General features: G+C 40.6%; 1 protein-coding gene across 2 annotated transcripts in view; it reads right to left on the minus strand.

The window, feature by feature from the left end:
* adcy8 (adenylate cyclase 8 (brain)) overlaps positions 1–16,450 on the minus strand; it is a 101,300-nt gene that overhangs the window by 35,567 nt on the left and 49,283 nt on the right. For both annotated transcript variants that reach the window (XM_042497525.2, XM_088085924.1), the window contains exons 6-7: positions 11,894–12,052; positions 8,587–8,857 (exon numbers count right to left, since the gene is read on the minus strand). In XM_042497525.2, the coding sequence (XP_042353459.1) occupies positions 8,587–8,857; positions 11,894–12,052 (430 nt within the window). The remainder of the gene's footprint in view (positions 1–8,586; positions 8,858–11,893; positions 12,053–16,450) is intronic.

Below are 16,450 nucleotides of genomic sequence, written 5' to 3' on the forward strand. Positions count from 1 at the left end.
TCTAGATGACATGTATCACAACAATATTCTCAGTGGCTGACCCCTGACATCCCCAATTCATGATAAGAGGAAATAAAAGAATTTCAGTGCCACAAAAGTCAATAGGATGTTAAAGAAATTGAAATTAAATACAGAATCAAAAAAAAAGTCCTGACTGGCTGCAAAACACTTCTCAAAACTAGAGTACAGAGCTTCAACTGCATGTAAATTGGCCATTTTCGTTCTCGGCACACGAGAGATAAGGGAGAGAGAGCTGAACTGAAGTTGAACCCGAACTCGACAGAACCTCCGCTGCATATGAATGAAAATGTTTGGCCTGTGTGTCAAATCATTAACATATCAGGAACGGCCACAGAAAACACTCGAGTTTCATTAGAAGGAAGACAATTGGAGCTCCGTTGTGTTTCGGGGCCAGTTCACGGCGATGACACGTAGACCCTTTTATCGGCTCATTATGGGATGAGTTCAGCTCATTCTGCGGAGGATACAGAGTCATTATGTAACAGTGAAACATGCTACATGTCTGACGATTCAGGTTCGGCCATCCTGTGGGTTTGGGTCAGGATGAAGCCAAAAATAGAAATGTTAAAAATGTATTTTTAGCTGCTTTAAACAGAGAGTTGAGGCGTTTCTTTGGGGAGCCGGCTGGTCTGAGATCAGACCCCTGGTGCAAAAAGGATCGTATTTAGGTATCATTTGACTGGAGACGTTTCGAATGATGTGGCACATCAGCTCACTTCAGAGCTTTTGTTGTCTGGTCTGCAGCTGGCGTTACAAACAATTTAAAAATAAAACAACACATAACCAAACTAAACTAAAAGCAATCTCGATCAACGGTAAAATTTTAAGCAAAAGTGTCAATAAAAGTCATCTAATAGTGTCAATAAAGGAATGAGCCCAGTCGACCATAAAAAAAGAAATTAAAATATAGAAATGTCGATAAAAGGAGTGATCACTGTCATTTCCAACCAAAAAATCCTGAAAGTGCCACAAAAACATCTGTGCACTAAGAAGACGGAGTCTGGGCTTTTCTGAAGTGCGTTCACAAGTTGATTTTTTTGTTGTAGTTCTTCAATTCACCATAAGAACAAAGCAGACACTCCTCAGTGCACGATCCAAATCGCCATCAAAATTTGCAGTTTTCAGTGTGAGTTGCCTCCAAGCCTGAAACAAAACAAAATACTGCTACTCCTCACCCAACAGTACACTGAAAAATGCAGGGCAGATAGATCGATCGATCGATAGAAGATATTTCACACATGTGAAACAGACATAAAAAGACAAAAATTAAACAAAAATGGCAATAACAAAAACTGATGATAACCTATATAAAAAACGGATGAGATTCAAAAACTGTATCTTACATGTTCAAAAATGTATGCATACGTCACTGTTGACAGTTGCAGTTGCACATTACTCAGTTAAGTTTTGAAAAAAGATCATGGTTTGGATTAAAATAAGCATTTTTGTAACTAACGTCACGTCAAGTGGTTAAAATAACTCGACACAACTTCACCTGACTTCTTCCTTTGCTCCCGTCATAATTATACCACCTAACAATCGATCTAAATGTGGGCTGTAATTCTTCCTTGTACAAACAGATCATGTGGAGTATTTTGGAGGAGGACAGCGTTGATTTTTCCCACGTAAAAGGCCGAGCGCTGAGACAGTTTGATTTGCTTGCTGGTTTATTGATGTGTTTGTTTTGGGCGTTCTTTATCTGTGGGGAGACGCTTGACCAGCTAATGTTTGTTGACAGCTGCAATAACACTGTTTCATGTCTTAATATACTATAAAGTCGGTTCAAAGGTTGTACTTTCCAGACTCTGAGAAATGTTGAGTAAAAGAGAACAATGACGAGGTTTGATGTTGAAATATTAGTTCTGGGCTGAAGCCTGAGGAAGATAACTTAGCTTAGCATGAGGTAAAAAGGTACAAAAATTTGTCCCTAAATCCTGCTACATCGTCCGTGCTACATAAAGACTGCAAAAAAATGAATTCCTAATCAACACTGCACACTGTTCAATAAAACACTACTGTTGTTATTTCTGGATAATCTGCTGCTAACTTGGGTACGGGTATGTATGAAATCTCCTTTTTATTGACAACCTGTCTAACTTTATGTTGCATGGCCTGCCTGTGTTTTAGTGAATACAAAAATAAAACAAAAATCCAAATAAAAGCCCAATCCCAACTGAACACCCAGTCCCTCTTGCTTGCTGACACATTTTGACAAATAAAGATCTGCCTCAATTAGAGGCCTGTCTGGTTGCCATGCAGTTTATTTTTCTAGAAAATTTTGAGAAATTAAAAAAAATGTTGCTGCATTTTGGCGACCAGCATGGTGTGACACTGCTCATAGACGAGAGGGTGCAGCCGTTATATCAGAAAGGCGGATCTATGGACCACTATATAACCTCATCCATACACTCCAGACACAGGAGCTCAGAGGGGATGGTTGCATGATTGTTTTTGGCGTGCACGTCCCCGAGGAGGCACACAGCCTAAAGGGCACATGCTTCCATCGCTGACATTTCTCTGTGCTTTCGGCGTGATGTTGCCCGGAGCGGTGGCGGCCTGTATGGGGCCAGCGGTATGGGGTCACATGTATGATACGTATTAATAACAGAACATATTTGCCTCGTGGAAATGCCAACATATGATGCCAGGAAAAGGGCAAGTGGAGGTGGAGCTGGGGGGCGGTGATGTTAGATCAGAGAGTGAGTGCCTACAGTAATATCAAAGGATTTTCATCTGCTGGATGTCTCACATGTTTCATAGTGTGACAGATTAACTTGTACTTTAGAGCCAGAAAGTATAATTCAGTGCAACATGACTTGTTGGGAAGCGGTGCTCTTCAAAGGATTTCAAGCAGGCCGTTACGTAAACGGCAAACATGCTTCTGGGCAAACGAAGGATCTGGACCAGCGATGTAGCACACAGTGACATGTCTTCGAAACTACCGGACCAACATGTCCTCACTATGAACTTCTCACATGGTGACGGTTGGTCAGTGACCTTCCTTTTACCTATGACATTTTAGTTATCTTTGCTGCGTCAACCTATGGCGTTCCAGGATGCCGCTGCGGTGATGTCAACAAATGCACATGTGGTGGGATGACGTGGCACGGGCCTAATGTTCACACAACAGCGCGGACCGTCACAATGGTTGAGATTAGGCAAAACAGTCTCATGATAAGGTGTAGAAAACACACACATCCACACGGTACACGAACTCCGGACTCCCGCAAGAAAGTCGGTTGTTTGTGGGACCCATCCGGACTCCTTCAGGCTAGTTCACAGTAATTTAAGAAGACGTGGCTATTGTCTGATATGTTGACATTGTGTATATTCTTTATAAAACCAGAGGTTATTTCAAGACCGTGTAATCACCGACTCTCACTTAATTTGATATCTATATTTTTATTTACTAGTATTGGTAATTAGTGTTGTAGCCTTCATTATGGCACAGCTTTAAGGTGAACAGTCAAATGGGGTCAGAGTGAAATAAGGGGGAGCTGAAATGCGCTGCAGACAGCTGAGCCACCTTTCATCATTTTAAACATTTAGCAGATTTTCGTCAGCCGGCGTGAAAGCAAACGTCTCAGAAACCAGCATCGGCACAGACCCAAACCGAGAGAGAAATGTGAAAATGAACCCATTTCTTTTTGGCCTGGATTTCACAGTGAAGAGACACTGAGTAACTGGGTCTTCTGAGGGAACACACAACCTCCTTTGAGGTGAAAGCGCTGTGACAGTGCTGTGCATCATGGGAGCCAGCAGGCACACAGCGAAGCATGAAAGAGGTAAAGACAGAGCCACTCAGCCGGTACAGAGAGCCTACACAGAGCTGTGAGTCTCATTTCAGGGCTTCCAGGACTCACAGGTCCTCCAAACCCAGCGTCTCGTCCATCTTCTGGGTTTGATAACGGCAATCAGTCCGGGACGGATGATGGTTCCAGTAAACTCAGTGACGGACAGGATAAGATGTCATCTTGTCAATGGTTATCAGTGCGCTTCACAATAAAAACAGGATGATTAGAAGATAATGGCTGGCCAAAGATATCACAGAGTTTTTATGGCAGTCATCAGCAGAGAGCTGTTACCTGGTTACTGCTGTTTCACACACGTCTGCGAAGACCATGCATCATCTGTGTTTACTGCATGTCTTTGACCAAATATGAAATATGCCTAATGAGAACAAGTCAATTAAAAACATAAATCCCATTTATGGCAAAAAAAATTTAAAGCTTAAATGAGGTTGTATTTCAGGTGACTAGAAAAAGCCATACCTCGCAAAACTGCAATGGAAATCCCTTTTTTGGCTTTTGCAGGTCACATGATGCTGTGCTGATTGATGGCAGTGCATGTAGAAGCAGCAGCCAGTCAATGAGCTGCAATTAAGGCTCACTCAGCAACAGGAAATCAGAGACATCTTCTCAGAGACATGGTTAACCCCTAACATCCCGGATCAAGCTGTTGCACTGGATGGACGGACCTTGTTCAGAGCCGACAGGACACAAGACTTCAAATTCAAAAAATGCACTGCAGGAACTGAATAATGCCATCAGCAGCAACATGACCAAGCAACCAGATGGAATTTTCTTAGTAGCTGCTGATTTTAATCAACTCAGCATAAAAAATAGAGCAGGATCAAGGACAAAGTTTAATTACTAAACTAATAAATCTACCTTCTACTTTGTCAGTAGGAACTGTCTCCATCCTGATACAGCAGGAACTACAAGAGCTGTTATTGCATCACATAACTCTTAAAAAGTTGAGCGGATCATCTGGAAGTTTTGAATCAACAATTCCTCTGTGAAATTGTGGCCGCTCCCACGTATAAGGTGCTTGCCTTTCCAATATCGCTCGCATAACACGCCTACGTGGCCTTGGATTGGAAATAATGACGACTGGTGCGGTGGCTGCAATACAAATAAATCTGATATTTTGCGCCATGCTTCTTGGAGTGCTATCACCAGAGGAGAAGTTGCAGAACGTCACTCAATGGAAACGCAGTCATCTCATAATGTTGTTTACCAACATTTCGAAAATATCGAAAAATAAGGTTTGTGCGAATCTGTGATGGAAACCCGCCTATTGTCATCTTGTTTCTGTGCTTGTCTCCATTACAGAGAGCCTGGCTGATGTTTCAGTAAGATTCACTTCTTATTTTATGCATGAACGTCACTCACAGTTACAGACCTCTCGGTGCTTCTTTGGATTCTGCCACAGTGACATGAAAACAGTGCAAGTTTTCACACACTCTTGCATAATTGAACCAAAATAAACTATATGCTCGCTTTGTTTTTTCCATTTCACTCACTCCTCTTCCTTTGACTGACACACACACACACACACACACACACACACCTATTATTCTACCTCGTCCTCAATCCACTGATGCTGAAAACTGAATCAGACTAACAGGAAGGGATGACGGGGACCTGGAGGACAGAGAACCACCGGAGAGGGAGAAGTTCATCTCCAAGCAGAGCCGAGCGACGACATAAAAGACTCCTCAAAACTCCTCCGAGAAGCCTTTGATATGCAAAGAGACAATCTTTGAAATGGCTGTCCTGACAGGCTTTCATTGTGCCAGAAACAAAGAAGTGGCACTTTTCAGAAAAAAATAAAAAATAAATAAAAAATTCCACTGTATCTAAACGCACGGCTCCATCAAATGCCATGAGCTCCTGACAGGCCCGCAGCGGAGGGGGAGCTGCGCGCATTTTGGTATATACACAAGAGGTAACGCAGAGTTCAGTGTTGGCTCATGGCTGCTGGAGATGAGACAGAGAAACGGTGGCGCCGCACATTCGTCACAAGCTGAGAACGAAGACTTTTTCTAATACCACTCAGAAGTTTACAACCAATTGTCTAATAACCAAAATTGAAGGACAATTTATTAGAGCAAATGTTTGTTGTAACATAAAACTTTTTTTGTCCACTGAAAAAAATCAGATTATCTCCATTAAATGTAAAAAAAAGTTTTACAGTGGAACATATGACAATGGACATATTATGGTATTATAAAAGTATATATTTAGTTTACCAACGAAAGTGGGAATCCCTTGCATTTACGGCTAGTTTTCTGGGCTTTTTTTGTTTTAATCTGCGTGTGAGATTCCACAGCTTGGATTCTCATCATGGTGAGTTTAAGAAAAATAATTTAATTTCTCTGTATGTCATGCAGACTAAAAACTGTAATGCATGTGTTCAGGGATGCATGGAGAAGGAGACAGACGAGAACAGTATGAAGAGATAAAGGCACGATGTACTTCATATCTGTTTAAGGTTGAGCCATTGATTCTGACACAATGACGAATAGTGTAATGAAAAACAATGCATCAGCCTTTAATTATTTAATTTGCAAAATCCGAATCTGTGATGTAACCAGTAACATTTCTCTGTCAAGTTCATGTTGTGGTAAAATGTTTTCCTCTGAAGTATAAGTATACAGTTAGTAAGTAATATACTGTTGAGTTGCATATTTAAGTTCTTGGGGATTTTCTGTGAGTTATTTTGGCGTATAATGACTAAGAAGAGCAACATGATTGAACATTTTTACTTCTAAACATCAATAAAAATCTCCATTTGGGGTCCTGGTGTTTTGCTCAGGGGTCAAAGAAGCACAGTGTCTAGTGTGAAGGTGTTTATATGAGCAGTTCTTGCAATTTTGATGCAATTTTGATGCAATAAGATGCAAACAATATTCCAATATCCCCACTGAAGCATGCATTATGTTGCAGAGTTGCAGTTACTTTTGCATGTAGAAAATGTTTTCAGGCTTATAAAAAAAGCATGCAAAATTAGAACTATATGCTCCAAATCTTAGTACATAAAAGGACCTCCTCACTCCTTCTCTCTCCTATGCGTCAAATCTAAATTAACATCTCCAGAATCTCCGCCCACAGCTTTGAAACAACCTGCCAACGTATCTCACATGAAGCTAATTGATCTCGCTCCCTCCGGCGAGAGTTTAGAAATGTTCCTGATGAGACGTGGTGAAGTTAACCAGCCTGAAGGCGAAGCAGCAGGTTGGAGAAAGTCACCCGTTGGTTCTGGAGAAGGAACACTGAGTCCCAGCCAGTTTTTTTTTTTTTTTGGCTCTATATGTCCACCAGCAGGGCAGGACGCAACAGCTCGTCCCCTCAAACCAATCTGGGGATGCAAATGTGGCCTGAATGTTCAGATTTATCCCCTCCCCGCTGTATGATGACAGATCTGTGAGTGAAGTGTGGGCGACAGTAGACACATCCTATTCTGCAAATGACTTGTGGCTGTTTTTTGGATCAACAACTTGTTCGGAATAAACGCCGGAAAGAGTGAATAAATAAAGCTGACCCAGAGCCAGATCGGTGTCATGGGGAGCTGCGTGTCCTGAACTCTGCCAGCTTTAAACGTGTCATGTTTCACATCCATCTTTTCATCGTTCATTCTCAATTGGTTTAAATATAAAACATATATATATAGTGTGTCACGATTTGGCCTAAATGTCACAATATTATTTGAAGCCATATTGCCCAGAACAGAGCAAACTGTCACACCACGAGCCAGAGTTCAAGAAGAGAACACATCGCTCATCGCACTAATCAATGCTTTCACTGTAACTTTCAGCTCTGGGTCAATAGCAGGACCTGCGGGCTGAGTGCAACACAAAAGCTCACTCATCCACTTTGAATCATGTCACAACATTTGCCTTTGCCTGCAAACATCTAACCGGATACGGTTTGGGATGTGCGAGTCTTCACTTTACAGTTTACTTTTCACGGACACATTCTTCTCTCCACAATGGAGGCTGTTTTCTTTCTGAGAACTTAATCCAAAAAAGTCCACAGGCTATGCTTTTTATCACCAAATGTGTCAAAGAAAGGCTTCAGAATTTACAGCTTATTTTACGGCAGGTAAATTTAAATTCCCTCTCACTTCCTCCCTCCATAAAAAAAAAGAAAGAAAAAAAAACAAAACTCCACACTGCTTTCTCGAAAAATCACTCATCTTAGACAAAACACTGAAAATGTCAACACGAAGCCTCGGGGCTGATTTGTTGTCACAGGCGGAACGCAGACAAATGAAGAAGGGATGAGGAGGATGTTTAAATGGGCCACATAATCAGAAGCTCGTCATCCTCACAAACAGGCAGGCGGACACACAGAAGCGTTACCACGGTAACGCAGTCTCTCTGCAGCTAGCCGTCCACTCATTCCAAGGAAAACAAAAAAAAACCAAAACAACCAACAAAGAGGCAACTGAGAAGATCCCATGCACTGCAAAAAACATCCAGCTTAAGAGCCCACTTAGTCCTGCAGGGAGGCTTAAAGTCTGCCCGACATTCATCTGTAGACCACAATTATTTTAATGTTTCAAATTTGACAAAGAATTTGACAAAGTTAAAACATCGCTGTAGAAGTTTAGTTTTAACATAATTTTTCTTCCTGAAAAATGCAGTTTTTCCCACATTAGAACCGAAATAACACTTTAATCCTCAATTGCAAAACAAGTTTGCTGTTAAGACAGACGTTTTTTTCACAGTGTGATAAACTGCAAAACACGACTTGAATCACAGGCAGCGGCGGGACTTACGTTCTGCTTCCCCACGATGTTGTCGAAGGGCAGCTCTGGGCTCCAGGACGCCTCGTTGAAGGTGGTGCTGCTGGCGCGGCGGTCTGCTGAACTGGCCGCCTCCTTCATGATGTCCTCCGGCAGGGTGAGCATGCTCTCCTCCGGCTGCTTGATGAGGTACGTCTCAATGTTGTGGCGGCGCAGGAAGTCGTTGCGGTCCTTCCCGTGGCCCTCCTCCACCTCGTAGTCGCCATTTAAACAATCCAGAGCTGCTTTGGAGATGTGAATCCTCCTGAAACGATAACAAGAAGAGTGTGGTCAAATTTATTGATTTATTTTTTAAAATCCTGTTTAAAGCTGCAGCACTTGATTATTGGGCCACTAGGGGGCAGAAATAGTGTTTTATTTGTTTTTTTTTTTAAGATAATTTTTTGTGCTCTTTGCCTTTGTTTGATAGGACAAAAGGAGAGATATGCAGCGAAGGGCCAGGGTCACAATCGAACCGCGGCCGCTGTGGCGAGGACGTAGCCTCTGTACGTGGGGCACCCACTCTACCAACTGAGCTACTAAAAAATAATACAAAAAAATTGACTATTTTATCTTGACTTGGAAAAAAAACAACTTTACACTTGATAATTTATATGTCTTTAATTTTATGTAGCAGGTGCCCCAAAAGGCAGAAACTGTTAACATTTTTTAGAGAAACAATTACTTTGTTGCACATCCAACAGGCATAGAGCAAAATCATCAAATATATGTCATGCATATATATTTTTTTTAAACAATTGTTTAATTGTCTTTTTCTTAACAATGTTAGGAGACTGTATGCACTGATTGATAGTTTCGTGGGGAACCTCACTTGTGGAGCCCCTTAAGTGTTTTCTGGGTTTCCCCTGTATGTCTCCTTTTCTTGAAATGTACAATAATGTTGTTTTTAATACATCAAATCAAATCGATCTCTTTTCATGATAAATTTCTTTGGAAGGTGTTTTGAAATCTGATGTCCCAGTTTTTGTTTTTTTCCACTGGCTATTTTAATTGTGGCACAAGACAACCACAAGGTCTATGTGACCATTGTCTCAAATTAACTGAGAGCCGTAAGCGTCACAATAGATGCTACTAGTTCAGATCAAATAAAAAATAAGACAGAAAAATTGACTTGTTTATCAAGACTTGGAAAAAAAAAACTTTAGACTTGACAATGAATATGTCTTTAAAATTGTGTGGCAGTTGCCTCAAACCTTGAGCAAACCAACAGCAACATCTGACAAACACCTTTGCAGAGACAGATGGTTATAAGACGAAGCAGACCGAGTTTAAAGAGGTTTTAGTGGAGAGATGCTTTGGCAAAATCTTCAAACTGACCGTTTAAGCTACATTCATGCACCTTATTTGGCTGCCAGATGACAGTAAAATTCATCTGATCTCACTTAGATGTCATTAAAAGTATCAAACCCATATGAAAGCAACATTTTGGGGCTTTATTTTGTAGAAACCCATTAAAATAGTCAGAATCAGCCTTTAAATTGATTGGGAAACATCAGCTCTTTTGTGTACTTGTGCTGCTTTCTTTAGTTTTGTAGCTCAACAATAGTCAGCTGACCGTGGTGGTGAAAGTCACTTTTCTTGAGGAGAAAAACCGAACAAAAGAAACAGCAAACGCGCAGCCAAATGGTAAGACATTACAAGATGTACTGCGGCTCTGCCAAGATCCTCTCCTGCAGGATCTGCAGATCATCTCAGAGTTTTTCATGACTGTAACCACACAAACTCTGCACCAGAACAGCTTCAGCGCTCGGTAGATCTCGTCAGTCTGTGAGTCTCTTCTGTGAGATATTCCCTCTTTTGGTGTTATGATGACGGTGTTGGAGATTTCACAAACATTTTATCAGTTACAGAGTCTGCAGGTGATGTCAGTGAGTGAGACGCCTTCAGTCAGAGAGGCTCATCAGTGAAACGTGCAGGTGAGAATGAAATCCCGCACGGTGTCGGGTCCGAGACTCAAGTTCAGGTCCAGCATGTTCCAGCACGATATGGAGGGTGTCTGAAGTGTTGGCTGAGATGGACTCACACATCATCTCACATTCAGAGACGTTCTGTCCGCTGCAGAGAAACTGCGGCTTCGTGCATCCCGCGTTACGCAACAGCGCTGGGTAAAGACCACAGGTCGGGGTTACAGCGTGGCTCAGCAGCAGATGCTGGCAGGATATTTAAAACCAGCAGTTAGAGAACTAATCCCACTCTGTGCCTCAAGGCCAAACAGGAGCATCAGAGGGAAAACACAGAGAGTATTTGGCAGAAATACTCTTTAAACTGATGAGAAAGTATCCCGTCGCTGTGTTTAACTAAAACGAACACAAAACGAGCACACAAAAGGAAGAATGATGAAATAATCTCACTAAAGTGTCCCTGCATATGAACGCTGAGCATTAACAGAGTAAAATTAGTGGTTTTAGTTTGGGCTGCAGCGATGTGTTTTCATGTCAAAGAGACAAATGACATTAAAGGATTCAGGCAGAACTTAACCCCGCGACCTCTCCGTTACAACACAAGCGTCTATACTGGGAAACACAACCAAAAACGAAACAAACAAAAAAAACGTGTGAAGAAGGTAATGAGCAGCAAAAGAAGAAATGACCCAAAAATTAGGAAGGAATGAGTAAAAAGTAGAAGAAATTACCTGAAAATTAGCAAAAGAATTAATAGAAAAATAATAAAATAAAATGTTATTCCAACAGGAACAAATACAAAATAAATGGTACCTTGATGTGTTAGATTATATACAATATTACTTTAGGATGATGTCATCATCATATACACCAGATACCAGACACACGTGTAATCATTCAAAAGCAAAAACAGCTCTAAAACCAAAATATACAAACATGGACTATATGTTTTATCTAGTCACCAAAAATGAATTTACATAATTTTATTCTATTCAACAATTTTAGCCACCAAAAAGTCACCAAAAAAACGCCATAAAAACATAATGGATTTATTATTATTATTTCTTTTGCTAAATACTTTAAACAACTTCAGTCCTGATCTTATTTTTATCTTCTTGATTTTTGCAGGCTTGAATATGTCATCTTGATGATAAATTATTTTTTGCGCCATGTCAGTTTTAAAAAAAATACTTATACCTATTCCCCTTTACAAGCAAAATTGCCTGTCTGTCGGTAAACCACCATGAAAATATGATGGATTAATATTTTTTCAATCATTTATTCTGTTAAATATTTTAAACAACTTCAGTCCTAACCACAAATTTTTTGTTAATTTTCAGAGTTTTTAAACCTCCCAAAAATCTTTGAGGGTGACTCACCCCGGGATCCCTCCAGACTCCAGCTTGTTGGCGATGTCCACGTCCCAGGACCAGACGTCAAACTGCCACTTCCTGAGTCCCAGCACGCCGCACAGCACGGACCCCGAGTGGATCCCAATACGCATGTCGATGTCGTGTTTCGTACGTGATCTCACATATCTGGAAGAGAAACAGAGTCCAGTTCAGATTTTTAGAAAGTCACCACCAGAAGGATCCAGCAGAAACTTTATGTTCACTTTTATTTCTTTTCTCTGCAAGTTCGTAATTGGATATCACCTTTTCCTACACATATACACTCATTCTGAGGTTTAGTGCCTTGCTCAAGGACACATAAACAACAAGACTGAACTATCAACCTTTTAATTTAGCTTCACTATGACTGAAAATTCATGATTAATTTGTAATTTTGAAAGAAAATACACAAGGGGACAGGTGTTGTCCTCAAACCCTTTGAGACCTGAAAATCTGCTTGATTTTTATTCCTCAAAAACATCAAAAACATGTGACACATGGCAACGAAATATTTAACAAGAAATGGACCAAAAATGAGCAAAAATTAGTAAAAAAGTTACAATAAGATGACCTGAAAATAAGCACAAAAATAGAAAAGTAAAATAAAAATTACATCAGGAAAGTGCGAAATACAAAATTTTAAATTTATAATTAAAATAATTTTAAATATTGTTTAGTTTTAGATTATTTTTTTCTCTCTTTTTTCTGTTTTTCTTTTTGTTTTTTGGAATTTGCTGGACATTTCTGTCCAAGTTTCTATGTTTCTTTCCCTTTTTTAAAAATATTTTTTTCAAATTTCCTCAGGTTTTGGAGGTTTTAATGCTTGTCAAAGAAAACTGATGGTGATCCATGTGTTAAAAATCAAACACTGCTTATAGAAGAATATTACCCTGGAATAAAAGTTTATCACTGAGTAGATAAAAGCATCCTGTATGAAGGTGAAAATAAAAATGTAATGATAAACAACGGTTTAAAACATATTTATGTTGAGTTATTTTCTTTAGCGTTTATGGGCACATTCTGTTCTCTGAAATATTCGAGGGGTAACTTCAGGTCACTGTGCACAAACCAGCGTCTGTGTGCATTAATTCAGCAAATAAATAAACATGAAATTGACCTTTTGGCAGAACAGAACACCGATAACGCTGGCAGACAAACATTGTTCGTAAATTCACCAAGAAATGAGCGTAATACATTTCACGTGTATCAGTGAACCCGAAAAAAAAGAGGTGAAAAACATTTTCAGCAGACTTTTCACACTGGTTAATACATTTGTTTCTCATTTCATACTTTATTATCCCCGAGCACAATAAAAGCAGGACAAACTGCTGCTGATGAAAGTCTGTGAAGAGCAAACGCGGCTGTCACGCCCATCCCTGCCTCCAGGCCTCATTTCATGCTTCATAAGAGCAGTGATGAATGTGAGGTGAAAGGCATCCTGGGAGTTTGTGACAGGTGCTTAAAGTCAGTCGAGTGCTGAACGGCACCCGGGGCTGGAAATAAACTCAGACAAACTGCAGTTAGTCATGACGATGATGATGCTGATACTTTATTGACTCTGCGGGGAAGTTTATCAGCTCCCAGACGAGGTCAGAGGTCAGCAGCACCACAGTCACACCCACCTCACGAACACCAGCCGTGTCAGACGCTCTTTACTCACACAATCGTTCGGCTTTTACAGCTGCTACACCTGCACAAATAGTTTTAGTCCGAATCCGGACCACGGTCCGCCAGCTGGGGATGCCGGCTTACAGGTACATGTGATAAGTCAGTGGTATGGGCGCTATTAAAAGCCACCTCTGTGCGTACTGATCAAGCGCAATGACAGGAACTGCTCCAGCGGCCTGTCGCACATGTCCGCATGTCCGCGTGCTGGAGCGGGCTGTGAATGTGTCTGCGCACTGGAGCTATTAATTAATCATCAATAATCGGTCTGACGATCTACAATGATAACTGTATCACCTTGAAGATGGTTCACAGCAGGGGTATTCAACTAATCGTTCTCATTTAACTTTCCAGCATTATATAAAAAAGAAAAGCTCCATCTTAAACAAACTTCTCCTGACTGCAGGACTCTGACTTCAGCTTTCATGAAACTGTGCTTTTAATCATTTTACTCTGGTTTTAACTTTACTTCTAACTTTTGAGTAGGCCTACTTCTCCTATGTTTTAAACTGTTATCTTTGCCTTAAAAATGTATTTTATTATATGTTAAATTTTGCCGTATTTCTCATATTTTGGCATTTCACTTTTTACTGGGAATCAATTTCAACAACTTCAGTCAGTCTGAACCTCGGCCGTGCTTCTTCACTGGTCTCATGATTCGATTCAATTTTGATTATCATGTCAACGATTCGATTTGATTCTATTTCCTGATGCATCGTGATGCATCACATCCTTAATTTTCTATATTAACATGGCTACCTTTTCATCAGTTAATACAAGCAGTCAGCTAGCTCTGTTCTCTCGGTTGCTACCGGAACTTTATTATCCACTCACAAACGGAAAATCAACAAGCAATGTTACCTGGCTAAAATCGATTATGTGCTGTCACTGCATCCATGCAGCATTGTCCACATCTGCAACACAATGCATCTTATAAAACAATAAATTTCAACACCCCTAGTCTGAACACCTTATATTTTTCAATTAAGGTTTCAGCACATACACTGAAGACAGCAGCACGCACCAGTCTGCACTCCTGCAGCACAAAGTGGTCGTCTGTAAGCAGATCATCATATTGACTTGATAGTATACAGTACAAATCTCACAGTTTATCCATCACTAATCCCTCTTTTTTTCCCTCTGAACACCAGTCCTTCTCCCTCTCCCTCACTGTGAAAGTGATGCAACGGGGCCAAAATGCTACGGCGACAAAGAAGATAATCAAAATGAAAAGGCCTCAGGCTTTAAAAGCACAACCGCCGCGGTCAGTGAGCCTTTTCACAAGTCACTGCAGAGTGACTGAGGGTTGTAAATGAGCGATTAGAGCCTTGATTTCTGCTGCAGACCTCCTTTCTTACACCAACTGAAGATTACACAGTCGGTTATGTGTCATGATTCATGAGCTTATCAGATCTGAAAATCCCTGTTGTGTAATTTCTAAAATATATCATCAGTGAAAAATAATATGTTATCCCATCTCAGTGACGCACGGCCGTGTGATCTGGTTGAACCTTGTAATTGCATTCATTATTTGTCACTGATATTCTGTAGAAACAAAGCTAGGGGCAAATTCTTGCAAATGCAAATATTGCAGGGAAGCTGCTCTCAGATCACAGCGCTGGCACAGAGTGCTGCAAGAAATGAGATGAAAGAAATGTACAGATAAAAGCACTGCTGTCCAATACCTCGGGGGTAAAAGACATTTATTTTTGAAGCCGATCCTCTGCAAGTTGCATTAAAAAAGCACAGGCATCCTGCTTCTCTAATTCAAAATATTTGCAGGAAAGAACTGCAGCTGAATCTAATTATGTGTGCATCAAAAATCCTGATTTGCAAATCAAATAGCAAAGTTGTACCATGTTCAGTACACCGGGTGAGTAAGGAGGAGTGGTTAGAAGTGAGTGCATGCAACAGGAGCAGTAAGATTTGACCCTCTTATCCACCAGCCGATTCTCAGCCGGAAGACGTCAAACACCATCACTTTTGCAGTGATTTCAACTTAACATCCAGACGTCAAAGCCACCTTTTCCATCGGCATGATACGCCACTGGACGGCATCAGCTGAGAGCGCGGCTGGACAGACCCATTCGCCTCCTGTAATGGCACAATGACACGCAGCTGGACGGCATCAGGTTGAATTTCTGATGGTAACAATGTAATATAACAGCCCTCGTCAAAGTCACCCGTGACCTTCGCCTCTCCTCAAAGAGCCTCTTTCTCCTGATCCACCGTGCCAGCATGTGCGTTTGTTGAGTCCGCTGCAAAGTGGCAATATGTGAGACCGTTTATATCAACACAGTCAGCGGTTGGAGCTGCAGCCATTTTTTTCTTTTTTTCTTCTTGATCTAGGTACCAGAAGGATCGGTTCTTGCATTCAAGTTTTATACTGTAAGAATCACACAGCTAAAGTTGCTCATCGGTTATTACCAAGTTTAACAACAGAGTCCAGGTGTTTCGGAGTCAGATTAACAGCTCGGTGTCGAATTTAAACACTGCTCTGAGACTTCACTTGCAATTCGTTGCAAAAATACACATAAAAGTTGCAACATGTGTTTCTTTTTCCAGCTGCCATAAAATCAGACATTTCAGGCTGCAACAATTTCAAAATCACCCCGTTTAAAAGCGTGCAAAAACAAAAAGAGTGAAAAGCTCAACAGCAATAAAAAGTCTAACGTTCAAAAAGTTTATGGTTTTCAGTCCAACAACAGACTGAAAAACACTAAAACAATTTGACAAGCACACGCCCATCACTCGATAAACAGTCAGGGGATTGCTTAAACTATTAATTAAAAATATACTGCTTCTACCTCTATTACTACTACTGCTACTACTAATAATAATAATAATAATAGAAAAATAAATCAATAAATGAATGATAAA

This window comes from Plectropomus leopardus, chromosome 12 (assembly GCF_026936395.1).
Source record: "Plectropomus leopardus strain MGB_pleo_1.0 chromosome 12, ASM2693639v1, whole genome shotgun sequence".
Lineage (NCBI taxonomy): Eukaryota > Metazoa > Chordata > Actinopteri > Perciformes > Serranidae > Plectropomus > Plectropomus leopardus.